Genomic DNA, 13638 nt, shown 5'->3' on the forward strand with positions numbered 1-13638 from the left:
ACACACACAGATACACACGCACACACCACTGACAACACAGCAGAACAATAAACCGCAACTTTCAGAATTATTGGCTGAAGCATGTCATACCCCGGTACACTAGGTGGCGCTGTACTAGTGCTGGGCCGTATACCGGTTCAGACCAGGTACTGGTGTATATTTTCGTTATAATATGAATTTTCAATATACCGCCATACTGCTGTATTCGATTACACAATGTTCGGAACGCTGCGCCGCGGGACACTGTTTCAGACCGGACGCTTTTCAATGTTGCGCTTCTAAACAGGCATGGTGCAACGGCCAGGCGTAGTGGGGCTAAACAGTAGTGCTCTGGTGTTATGTTACGGTGAAGATGGACAGGATAGACATTTCAGTTCATCACTTCATCCACGGACGTCAAGATGAGCAACTGGAAAGCCGCTGAGATCCGGGAGATCCTGGCGCCTCCTCAGTCTCTGTAGCTGTTAGCTTGTTGTTGTAGTGGCAAGCTACTTACGGTCGCAACTTTCAAATTAAAAGCCCACTGCTAAGAACCCCATTCTAAACTTCAGTGAGGAGCAATGTAAAGCTCTTATTTCGAAGACAAATTCGACCTGCTTCCTGTTAGCTATCTGTTGCTCGAGGCAGCTAATGGAGGGGGCGAGGCGCTCCGCCGCATGCTTCCTGTAATAGCGGGGATTTAACATCGGCGTGTGTTTGACTGAGTAGGTGAGAATATGGGCCACGGGTCTATAATTAAGTAAATCATGTGTCGCCACCTTTCTTACGATGCATATGTTGTATGTCACTGTTCACACCCAATTTCGTGCTTCACATCATGTCACATGTTTACACCTACCTCAGTGGCGCTTTTTGGGAAGAAGGAATGAGAAACTGGTTGAGAGAGGAAAATGACACCTCCCTTATAGATAGAGTGCTGCCTTTACCTTGCAGCTAATGTGCCACCTTTTCTATCTAAAAGGGGCTAGTAATTCCTCTCTCAACCAGTAGAAAATGCTGTGAACACCTGATTATGCATGAAAAAAAATACCGTAACCGTAGAATTTTGAAAGATACCGTGATATACATTTTTGGTCATACCGCCCAGCACTACCCTGTACCCATTTTAACTAGTGGTAACCCTAACCCTAACCTCCGGCTGACCTCTTTACGTCACCAGCAACAACAAACTGCCTCGGCATTCCAGAAAGATGGCGTACGAAGAGCGAGACGAAGCTACATCTTTGTACATTTCGTATATGGTGTACATGATAACTACACAAACTAGATGCACAATGGCGCTCTTGCTTTTGCAGTGATTTTGGAGGAAAAACGCCGCCGCTGTCCTTCTACTTACGGCTCACGGCCCCAGGAAAGAAATCTCCCGCCTGTGGATAATGCAAAATCCGATCTGATCTGATGAAACGTATACATGCAGGAGTAATAAGACTATCAGTCGAATAATCTAGGCATTTTAATTCGACTATGAGAAATCTGATCCGGTTCGATTTTAGTCAGACTTAGGTGTATACATGCATCTTAAAGATCCGATCATATTCGGACTAACACAGTAATTCGGTTTTCTTGAGTTTCATGTAAACGCACTGACTGATAATTTAACATGACATCAGTCAAATAACAATACACACAGACACATAAACACACTCAGGAGAATCATTTTGAACAATCAGTCAATCAATCAATCAATCAATCTTTATTTGTATGGAGCTTTTCATACAGAGGAGTAACTCAAAGTGCCTTACATAGATTAAAAACAACAACAGAAAAGAGAAACTGTAAATAAAATCAAGAGAAGAAAATTAAAAGAACACAACCCTCCCACCGCCACAGACATGCACAGAGACATACACACTTAAACAGACAATCGCTCATACGCACGCAGACACACAGACTCACACACTCATACCCACACATACACTAGTTGTCACTAAAGAGACATGGCTGGGCAGCGAGATCTTAAGGCGTGGAGGAAGCAACTTTGTGGGGCCAGCCACACTGAGAGCGATCCTGGTCCACGGCCACAGAGAGAACCGCCACAGGGACCACCCCAACCCGGGCAGACAGGAGGCCCCACACCTGGTGCGGAGCCCTCTAACCGCCCGAGCTGAAACAGCCCCCGAGACAGCACCCCCACCGGCCAGACCAGAGACCACTCCCAGCCCGGCAGGCCCCCATGAGGAAACACAGGAGACTAAAACTGACAGTCTCAAACAGTAAAATAAAGCAAAAAGCATAACGGCTAAAAACACAGAGGACCAAAACCTAAAAGCATAAAAGCTAAAAACACAACAGGCTAAAACATAAGAACATTAAAAAAAAAAAGATGCTAAAACAACACAGAGGACTAAAACCTAAAAGCATAATGGCTAAAAACACGAGAGACTAAAACATTAAAACATAAAAACAAAGAGGCTAAAAACTAAGTAAAAGCCTGGTTAAAAATGTGGGTCTTGACCCTCTTTTTAAAAACCTCAACAGGGCGCCGTTTAGCTCAGTTGGTAGAGCGCGTCCCATGTGCTGAGGCTCTGCAGCGGACCCGGGTTCGACTCCCGGCCTGGGTCCCTTTGCTGCGTGTCACTCCCCCTCTCTCTCCCTGTTTCCTGTCATATCAGCTGTTCTATCAATAAAGCCATAAAAGGCCAAAAAAAAAAAACCTGAACAGTCACTGCAACCCTGAGGCTCTCCAGCAGGCTGTTCCACAGTCGGGGCCCATAATAAATGAAAGCCGCCTCCTCGTGCTTTTTTGAACTAACCTGTTGTGGTCAAAAGGCCGGTGCTGGAGGACCTCAGGGTCCTCGGGGGCTGATAGACTAAAAGCAGGTCAGATAAATAAGAAGGCCCAAGACCGTTAAGACACTTAAAAAACTAGTAAAAGAACCTTAAAATCAATCCTGAAACGCACAGGGAGCCAATGCAGCGACTTTAAAACTGATGTAATGTGCTCCCGCTCTCTGGTCCTTGTCAGCACTCATGCGGCTGAGTTTTGTAGTAATTGTAGATTCAAAATGCTTTTTTTGGGAAGGCCAGAGTGCAGGGCATTACAGTAGTCTAAACGACAAAAGATAAAAGCATGCATCAGCACCTCCGTGCTGGCCTGAGAGAGAAACAGGTGGACTCTGGCTATATTCTTATCTTTGTTATATTTTTGATGTGTGGAATAAAACTGAGCTCAGAGTCAAAAATCACACCCAAATTTTTTACAGATTGTGATGGTTTAAGATTCTCTAACTTTGGTAAAAGTTTCTCTTTCTGGCCCTCAGGACCAATGAGTAAAACCTCTGTTTTGTCCTGGTTGAGCTGTAGGAAATTCGCTGCCATCCATGTCTTGATATCTAAAATGCAGTTAAAAAGGACATCAATAGGCCCTGTGTCATCAGGAGACACGGTGATGTACAGTTGCGTATCGTCAGCATAACTATGAAAGCTGATGCCGTGCCTCCTGATGACGTCCCCAAGGGGAAGCATGTAAAGATTAAAAAGAGCTGGACCTAAAATTGACCCTTGGGGAACACCACACTTTATTTTGTGGGTTTCAGAGGAACATGTATCCATACTTACAAAGAAATGTCGATCTGTGAGGTAAGAGACAAACCAGTTAAGAACAGTACCAGAGAGGCCGACCAGGTTCTTCAGTCTATTTAATAAACTGTGATGGTCTACTGTATCGAAGGCGGCGGTTAGATCCAGTAGTACCAAGACTGTGAGTTTATGGTTATCTAAGTTGCACCTGATGTCTGTTAAGATTTTTAAAAGGGCTGTCTCTGTACTGTGGTTCATCCTGAAACCAGACTGATACTGGGGGGACAGTTGCACATGCAAAGTGATTCAGACACAGGAATTCACTTCATTTGAGTCCCAGATGGTCATGGTGGGTTCTTCAAGTCCATTCTATTGTGTGTCAGTCTACCGTCCTCCTGGTCCTGCTGCTGTGTTTTTGAAAGATTTTAGAGACTTTTTATCCTCCATAATAAAGTTGGAATCTGTTCGAATTCTTGGAGACTTTAACCTTCATGTTGATGACAGCTCATCTTGCTCCGCAAAGGAACTTTTAACTTTGACTGAAGCTTTTAATTTTGAGCAACATGTTTCTGAGCCATCACACCAAAAAGGCCACTGCACAGACACATTTCAATTGTGTCTGTGCAGGACGTCCATCTGAGTGATCGTTGTCTTGTTTTGTTTAATCTGCACTTCAGCCCTGAGCCTAAGCCCTTAGAAGTTAGGTCTCAGAGGCGTGTTATCTCTGCTAATACTGCAGACAGTTTTTCTGCTATGTTTGACCCTCTTTTGTTCATCGATTGCCTTGATGTGGACAATTTTATTCACTGTTTTACCAGTCATTGTGTTGAAATTCTGGATCAGGTGGCACCTGTTAAATCGAACTCGTCAATACAGAAAAAACTGTGCCCTTGGACAAATGAAGATACCCTGAGTCTGAAGAGACTATGTCCAAAGGCTGAGCGTCTGTGGAAATCCACTAACCTTGAGGTGCACAGACTTTATCTCAGGGATCTTGTGTCCTCATACAATGAGATGGTGGAAAATGCCCGATCTGACTATATTCGCCAACTGGTAACAGTGAATAAGAAGAACCCCAAAGTGTTGTTTGACCAATCAATTCTCTTGTTTGTTCTGCAGCTCCAATTACCCCTGTCTTTTGTGAAGCTGACAGCAATTCATTGTTGAGATTTTTCACTGACAAAATTAAGATGATCAAGGAACAAATCCCTCCCCTCCTGTGTGGAACCCCTGCTGTCATTGAGCCTGTCTCCAGCTTGTGGTCCTCATTTAAGTCTGTGACTCTGGCTGATATCTCGGCACTGGTGACCAAGATGAAACCCTCCTCTTGCTCATCCGACGTCCTTCCGTGTAGGCTCTTTGTGAAAGTGTTTGATGTAATTGGCCCCTGGGTTACCCAAATGGTTAACCTCTCTCTTTCTACAGGTGTTTTTCCCAATACATTTAAGCATGCCATAGTGGACCCTTTACTCAAAAAGACAGGTTTAGACCTGACTGACCTCAATAATTTCAGGCCTATTTCAAAGCTCCCACTCTTGTCCAAAATCTTAGAGAAGGTGGTCTCTGAACAGCTGTCATTATTCCTGGATCAGAGTAACATCCATGAGAAGTTTCAGTCTGGTTTCCGCAAACATCACTCTACGGAGACAGCCTTACTGAAAGTGTCCAGTGACATTATGATGTCTGCTGATTCGGGAAAATGCACTGTTCTAGTTCTCTTAGATCTGTCCTCAGCATTTGACACAGTCGACCACCAGATCCTGCTGAGAAGACTGAGGGATGAAGTAGGACTGTCAGGGTCAGTTTTACATTGGTTCTCGTCATACCTATCTGGGCGGAGCTTTAGGTTCACAGCTAATCAAATAAGGTCTGAGTCAGTGGATCTGTTGTGTGGAGTTCCTCAAGGTGCTGATTTGGGTCCTGTATTATTTTTGTTGTATTTGATCCCCTTGGGTAAAATCATCCAGAGATTTTCTGATGTTTCGTACCACATATTTGCTGATGATATCCAGCTTTACTGCTCTTTTAAGCCAACTGAGCTCCAGAGGCTAAATTCCTTAGTTCATTGCTTGATGGAGATTAAACAATGGCTAAGTGATAACACCTTGCAGCTAAATGTGGACAAAACAGAAACACTGGTTATTGCCCCTGATGACTCAATTCCAGGGTTGAGCCAGTACTTGGGTGACTTAGGCTAGTCTGTTAAACCGAGCCTAAGAAACCTGGGTGTTGTATTGGACAAAGACATGTCATTAGTGCAACACTGCAAACAACTGACTAAAAACTTTTTTTTTTCAACTGAGGAAAATCTCTAAACTTAGGAAAATTGTGTCACAAAATGATTTGGATCTGATCATTCATGCATTTGTGTCTTCGCGTTTAGACTATTGTAATAGTTTGTTTTCATGCCTGAACAAGGAGCAGCTGTCTCGCCTGCAGTTAGTGCAAAACTCTGCGGCGAGAATTCTGACCCGCTCTAATAGGAGGACACACATATCCCCTATTCTTAAAGCTCTTCATTGGCCGCCAGTTTCCTTGAGGATCAATTTAAAAATTCTGGTTTTAACTTTCAGAGCTTTGCATGGTCAGGCTCCACCTTACATTAGTGATCTGATCCAGCCTTACACCCCAGCTCGGGCTCTGAGGTCTGTGCATCAGAATCTGCTGATGGTTCCACGCACTCGTTTTTCGGACCAGAGGAGACCGATCCTTCCAGGCTGTTGCTCCCAGGGTTTGGAACGATCTTCCACTCTCTCTGCGTTCGATAGAGTCTGCTGACTCCTTCAAAAGGCAACTTAAGACTTATTTATTTGTGCAGGCTTTTGCTTTATTGTCTTGGGGCTGCTATGATTGTCACTGAGTTGTCTTAGCCTTTTAAGTTTTAAATGTGTATGTACTTTTTAACTGTGTATTGTTTTGTTGTTAAAGCTCTTTGTGACCCTGGTCTGTGAAAGGCGCTGTACAAATAAAGCTTACTTACTTACTTACTTACTTAAAAGGTCAATTGTGGAGAAGAGGAATTTTTGGCTGTTTCTATGTTCGTTGATGATTTTATGGAAGTGGGAGATTCTTGCCTGTTTAACTGCATTATTATATGTTTTGAGATGTCCACGTAAAATTTCATAGTGAACTGTTAATTTTGTTTTTCTCCATCTCCTCTCAGCACTCCTGCAGTTTCTCTTGAGTTCTTTAATTTCTGTATTCCTCCACGAGGGTGTCGATCTTGTATTAATTGTTTTTATTAAAAGTGGAGCCACAGAATCCAGCACTGATTTCATTTTATGTTTAAAGCTGTCAACAATAACATCCCATAGTGCTGGTAAAATTTCTGCAGGAGTGCTCTGTAAAATCAGCCACTTCAGAAGTTAGGTAGCGTTTCCTCACTGTTCTCACTGGGGCCTCCTGCAGGTTAAAACTGGTGATTGTAAAAAACACACAAAAGTGGTCAGACACAGCCAGGTCCACAACAGAGGGCGCACCAATGGACAGGCCACAGGTTATGACCAGGTCCAGGGTGCGCCCCCTGCTGTGGGTCGGCTGCGTGACATGTTGGTTAAAATCTAGGCAGTGTAGAAGGTTTAAAAATTCCCTCGACATAGGATCTGAGGAATTATCTATGTGTAAATTAAAATCACCAGTTATTAATATTCTATTATAATTGCTGTGGGTTATTGACAGTAGCTCTGAGAATTCACTGTTAAAAGAGGTGGAATAGCGGGGTGGTCTGTAGACTGTCATACAGAGGATGGGGTGGCTGCTAAAACAAAGGCATGGTATTCAAATGATAAATATTTGTTAACAACATGGTGTCTTTAGTGATTGATGCAGTCCCACCTCCTTTTTGTCCCCCTCTTGTAGAGAATAAAAAGTTAAAATTTGGTGGGGAAGCCTCAGTGAGAACAACAGGTGCATCAGTGCCAAGCCATTTCTCTGTAAGGAGAATGCTGTCTAGGTTGTTATCTAAAATAACATCATTTATGATGAAAGATTTGTACGAAGATGACTGATGAATTTATTCCAAGAAGCTGAAAGATTGATGTGACTGTGATCCTGTACAGACTCAACTGTTCAGCACTGACAATGTTTCTGTGACAGGAGGAGACTCTGCACACTAAACACCACACAGACTCACTGAGGGAACAGAACCAGAACTGGACCACCCAAACCCAAATCCAGGATAGAGAGGTTCAGTGAATGTGGTGTTGAAGGTGTGGAGGTGGATCAGTGAGTCAGAGGAGACTCTGTAGAAGGACAGAGTGCCAGCAGGACAGTCCACATACACTGCTACTCTACCAGAGGAGGAGGAGGAGGAGGAGGAGGAAGAGGAGGAGGAGGAGGAGGAGGAGGAGGAGGAGGAGGAGGAAGAGGAGGAGGAGGAGGAGGAGATGTCTGTTTCCTCAATATTATGCCTTGCAGAGTAACGACCACATGGATCATCAGAGCACTTCAGACTCCAGGACTGATCATTCCTTCCAAACACGCAGTCTTTACTGTCGCCTTTCCTTCTGATTCTTCTGTAACTCACTGATATAGAAACAGTTCCTCTCCACTCGACCTCCCAGTAACAGCGACCAGTCAGACCAGTTCTACACAGCAGCTGAGTATAGGACTCAAACCTCTCTGGATGATCAGGATATGACTGACTCATTAACACACCTGTCATCTTCCTGTTGTTGTCGGACAGTTTGATGTTTCTGCTGACTGTGTTTGTGTCGACTGTGAGCTCACAGGAATCTGATGGAGAGAAAAAGACACAACACAGCTGCAGTTATTAATGTGTCATCATCAGTGTGATGATGACATCACAGATGTGAATGAGTGATGTCACAGTGTTTTGATGAATGACAGTAAAAAGACACTCACACTTCCTCAGACCTGGTGTCAACCATCGGACTCCAGCAGGCTCCACCCTGAAAGGAGGAGGGGGGTCAGAGCAGCACATCCTCTTTCAGCATGCAAACATGGACATGACATGACTCTCATACACAGAAACACAATCTGTCCATCAGGCTGCTTCTCCCTGTTCTCCCTGAACCTCTTCACCTCTGCCACTCTCCTCACACACTGAGAGTGAGCCACAGGATGTTGGTGTGTGTGAAAGAGGACCACAACATCTGAGAACACACACAAACCTCTTGTTGGATTTATCACTTCATCTTTATTTTATTGGATGTTGTTGCTGTTTCCTGTGGGCCACCTTACGCTTGCTGTTTGATCCAATGTCAACTTGTGACCAGGTTTCTATATTAGAGGACTTTTGGATTTGGACGTCAGAACTTTTGAGGTCCGATTCCTGTTTGAAGCTTGGAGGGCTTTTCTGAATCTCAGCTGCACAGTCTGCTTTTTGTTCTTGCTGTGTTTCTGCTGCTTTGTTTTACTGTGCAAAGAAACAAATACAATTTATACCTAATAAATCAATCAGAAAACATTGGACGTTGGTTCCCAACCTCAGTCAGGAGAAAAACACGTCCAATTAAAAGATATAATGACAGTTTGGATAAAACTTCTGTCACATACAAATCTGCCAATTAACATGAAGACTCCAGCTGTAAGAAGAGAAAAGACTATACAGGAAGGAGTCCCTGCCTGTCTTTCTTCCTATTCACAATAAAAGTTCCCCATTATGTAGATATATTTCAAAGCTTTTATATTGAAGCAGCAACATCAGAAAACTTTTTTTTTCACCAGCAGAAATTTCTTGAACATCTGAAAGTGAAACTGAGTGAGCAGCTACGAGCCAGTCTGAAGTAAAATACAGTAGTGTTTAACCAGAGGTCGGTGGCCCAAGAAAGCACCACAATCATGTTCATCAGTGGTTAAGATGACTGATCACCCAGTGTTTTCTTTTCTTTAGTGGTTTTATTTTGTTCACAGTGTAAAACGTTGAAACTAATGATAACTACTCCAAAGAGCCCAAACTCAGCTGGAGCAGCAGTTTCCTCATCACAGGATGGCACCACGGGGGGTCAACTTAAACCTGGCGGAAACCCTGATATGCAATGCTAACCCCACTTTTAATTTTACTAGCTAGCTTTAAAAAGCTATTCCCGCAAGACTTAGCTAGGCTAGCTCCTCAGCCTAGGCTTAAACATGCGATAGGCATCTCTACCTAATAATAGCACTTCCAGGCTGCATAAACTAGTGTTTAGTAATGAAAATTGGTAACTTAATATACAGCTTGCTATATTAGCTACCTACCTCACACAGCAGTAGGATGCCGGGTTGCACCTCAGTCAGTATTAAGTCCCCACTGACATGTGACCTTTTGAGAGAGAGTGTGTCTAAAACTGAATACTTAAATGTTAACTTATTTTAACAATGGGAATGTGTTCTTAAAACTTAAGTTACCATCTGTCTAGTTGCTATCAATTAATTCCATCATTTACTAAATACAATGAATCTAACTGACCTAGCCTAAATTGTAAATTAAAAAATAAAATCTTGAAAGTTTATTAGCCCATCGGCCGTTTGCAAAAAATAAATAAATGAATACATTTTAAAAAACAGAAAATGTGGGCTAATGGCCATACAAAGTGTATTAAACATAAACAGGGTTTAACTTGTTGATACCATAAAATCACTCTGGGAAAGCTTGCATGCCTTAATTGGAATCAATATTCTCCATCCAATGGCAGCAGTTTAGTGTGTTTTTCCACCCAAGAGAGCACTTGTGTTTTACCAACCACGAGGGCACTTAAGCACACTTTATACCATCCAAGACTAAAGGGCAGGTTATCATGTTTTGCCAACCGGGAGTGCGCTTAAACTTGTTTTAACCACCCAAGAGAGCAATTAAGTGTTTTATTTTCACCTAAGAGGGCAGTTTAGTGTGTGCAACATGAGATTACTTTTGTATCAATTATAAAATGAACTAATAAAGATTGATGAATTGAAAGATATTGAGAAAATGTAGTGCCAAAAGAAAGGCCAGTCTGATGGCAATGTAAAGCGGTGTGAATTTTCTCTATACAACGTACACTTGAACTGTTTGGTTTGGCTTTTTAGGTGAGCCTTGTTTTAGGTGGTTAAATTTCACTTTTTCTTTGGAACCTGTTCACTGCAGGACAAAGATAAGCGTCTGGGCTGGAGCAGCTCTCTGCTCCTCCAAACTGAGGCTGCGCTGATCAGTGATTACGGTAGGGTACAGACCGACTATAGATATGTACTTTATATGACCCCACTTCAAAAAACACGAACTATCCCTAACACGAGACTCTCACGATCGCTTATCTTAATCTCCTCTTCTTATTTTCCTCTCTTCACACGTATCTCTTGGCTTAGTGCCATGCTGCCTTTTCTCCTGAACTGCACTGAACAACTGGAGGTGGAGTAAACAAAGCAGACCTACTGACATTGATCCATCTACAATCCAGATACAGAGTCTCACACTGACTGTCCTTGGTTGCAGCAGTGGTCCGTGGTTCATACCTGAGATTTTCCAGTCGAGCAGACAGCAGCTTCACTCCTGAGTCTCCTGGGTGATTGTAGCTCAGGTCCAGCTCTCTCAGATGGGAGGGGTTGGAGTTCAGAGCTGAGGCCAGAGAAGTACATCCTTCCTCTGTGATCAGACAGCCTGACAGCCTGCAGACACGCAAAACAACACACATCACAGATCCGCTGAGGAGACTGATGAGTCAGTCAGATGAACAGGAATCTGTCTGCAAGATAATCAATAATGTTAGTGTTAACTAATCAACAGTAAACAGAGTCCTGCTGAGGCTGATGTGATGTCATCCGTTCAACCAGAGCTTTATTAAACCAACCTGTGGGAACCTGACTGTATGTAAATCAAATGATCTAGTGTATCATCTATTCTACCTTAGAAACTGAAGTTTAGTTAAAGGTCTTTTGACAAGTAAAATCACTAGACAATCAACGTACAGGTTGACTATATTAAAAAATAATAATTTACCCAGTTTAATGAATCCTTACCTGAGAGTTTGGAGTTTACAGTGACGACTCTCTAGTCCAGCAGACAGTAGCTTCACCCCTGAATCCCGCAGGTTGTTGTTACTCAGGTCCAGCTCTCTCAGACTGGAGGACTTGGAGCTGAGAACTGTGGACAGAGCTTCACAGCTTCTCTCTGAGATGCCACAGTAACTCAGTCTGGAGAGACAACAAGAGGGTTAGTTAGTAAGATATTTCTGTTCTCAAGTTGAAAGACAGAAAAGTATTCAATGATGAATAAATTGTACTTACAGAGCTTTGTTGGAGGCTTTGACCACTGGCAGCAGCCTCAGAAGAGCCTCCTCTGAAGCAGAGTATTTCTTCAGGTCAAACACATTCAGATTTTTATCAGATGATAGTAAGATGAAGACAAGAGCTGACCACTGAGCAGGAGACAGTTTCTCTGTGGAGAGACGTCCTGATGTCAGGTACCACTGGATCTCCTTAACTAGAGAACGATGGTTCAGTTCATTCAGACAGTGGAACTGATTGATGCTTCTCTCTGGAGACAGATTCTCACTGAACTTCTTTTTTATGTACTCGACTGTTTCCTGATTGGTCTGTGAGCTACTTCCTCTCTGTGTCTGCAGACCTCGTAGGAGATTTTGATTAGTCTGCAGTGAAAGACCCAGGAGGAAGCGGAGGAACAAGTCCAGGTGTCCATTTGGACTCTGTAAGGCCTGGTCTACAGCACTCTGGTAGAGATGTGTCTCTGCAGATTGATGGTCTGTGGTTTTTTCGTCTGCCAGCAGATTGACTCCAGAGTTGATGAACGTCAGATGGACATGAAGAGCAGCCAGAAACTCCTGAACACTCAGATGGATGAAGCAGAACACCTTGTCCTGGTACAGTCCACTCTCCTCTTTAAAGATCTCTGTGAACACTCCTGAGTACTTTGAAGCTGCTGTGATATCGATGCCACACTCTGTCAGGTCTGATTGATAGAAGATCAGGTTTCCTTTCTGCAGCTGATCAAAAGCCAGTTTTCCCAGAGACTCAATCATCTCCCTGCTCTCTGGACTCCAGTGTGGATCTGTCTCAGCTCCTCTATCATACTTGACCTTCTTTACTTTGGCCTGAACCACCAGGAAGTGGATGTACATCTCAGTCAGTGTCTTGGGCAGCTCTCCCTTCTTTCTGGTCTTCAACGCAACCTCCAGAACTGTAGCAGTGATCCAGCAGAAGACTGGGATGTGGCACATGATGTGGAGGCTTTGTGATGTCTTGATGTGGGAGATGATTCTGCTGGCCTGCTCCTCATCTCTGAATCTCTTTCTGAAGTACTCCTCCTTCTGTGGGTCAGTGAACCCTCTGACCTCTGTCACCATGTCAACACACTCAGGAGGGATCTGATTGGCTGCTGCAGGTCGTGTGGTTATCCAGAGGCGAGCAGAGGGAAGCAGTTTCCCCCTGATGAGGTTTGTCAGCAGCACATCCACTGAGGTAGACTCTGTAACATCAGTCAGGATCTCAGTGTTGTGGAAGTCCAGAGGAGGTCGACACTCATCCAGACCGTCAAAGATGAACACAACCTGGAACTCTTCAAACCTGCAGATTTCTTTGGTTTCAGTGAAGAAGTAATGAACAAGTTCCACCAAGCTGAACTTTTTCTCTTTCACCAAATTCAGCTCCCTGAAAGTGAATGGAAATGTGAACTGTATGTCCAGGTTGGCTTTGTCTTCAGCCCAGTCCAGAGTGAACTTCTGTGTTAAGACTGTTTTCCCGATGCCAGCCACTCCCTGTGTCATCAGTGTTCTAATTGGTTCATCTCTTTCAGGTGAGGCTTTAAAGATGTCTACTTGTCTGATTGTTGTTTCTGGTCTGTCTGGTTTCCTGGATGCTGCTTCAATCTGTCTAACCTCATGTTCATCATTGACCTCTGCAGTCGCTCCCTCTGTGATGTAGAGCTCTGTGTAGATCTGATTCAGAAGGGTTGGTTTTCCTGCTTTAGCGATCCCTTCAAACACATTCTGGAACTTCTTCTGAAGGTTAGATTTAAGTTTATGCTGACAAACTGCAGAATGACTTCCTAAATGAACACACAACAAAGATCGTCAGGGTTGGCAGTTTGTGTCGGGATGAGCCAGTTTTGTATTTATTTTTGTTTTATCCGAACAAACTTGTGACAGCAGATAAGGCTGCTGCCTCTGATTCTACACATACTCAGAGTAT

General features: G+C 43.5%; 1 protein-coding gene across 1 annotated transcript; it reads right to left on the bottom strand.

The window, feature by feature from the left end:
• Positions 1-7693: 7693 nt before the first annotated feature.
• LOC115576549 (NLR family CARD domain-containing protein 3-like) lies at positions 7694-13376 on the bottom strand (the record flags this gene model as incomplete). Its single annotated transcript, XM_030409078.1, has 2 exons — positions 7694-8233; positions 11772-13376. Coding segments are annotated over 2 exons (2145 nt in total), but the record flags the coding sequence as incomplete, so codon positions are not given.
• Between the last annotated feature and the right edge of the window lie 262 nt (positions 13377-13638).

This window comes from Sparus aurata, chromosome 24 (assembly GCF_900880675.1).
Source record: "Sparus aurata chromosome 24, fSpaAur1.1, whole genome shotgun sequence".
Classification (NCBI taxonomy): Eukaryota; Metazoa; Chordata; class Actinopteri; order Spariformes; family Sparidae; genus Sparus; species Sparus aurata.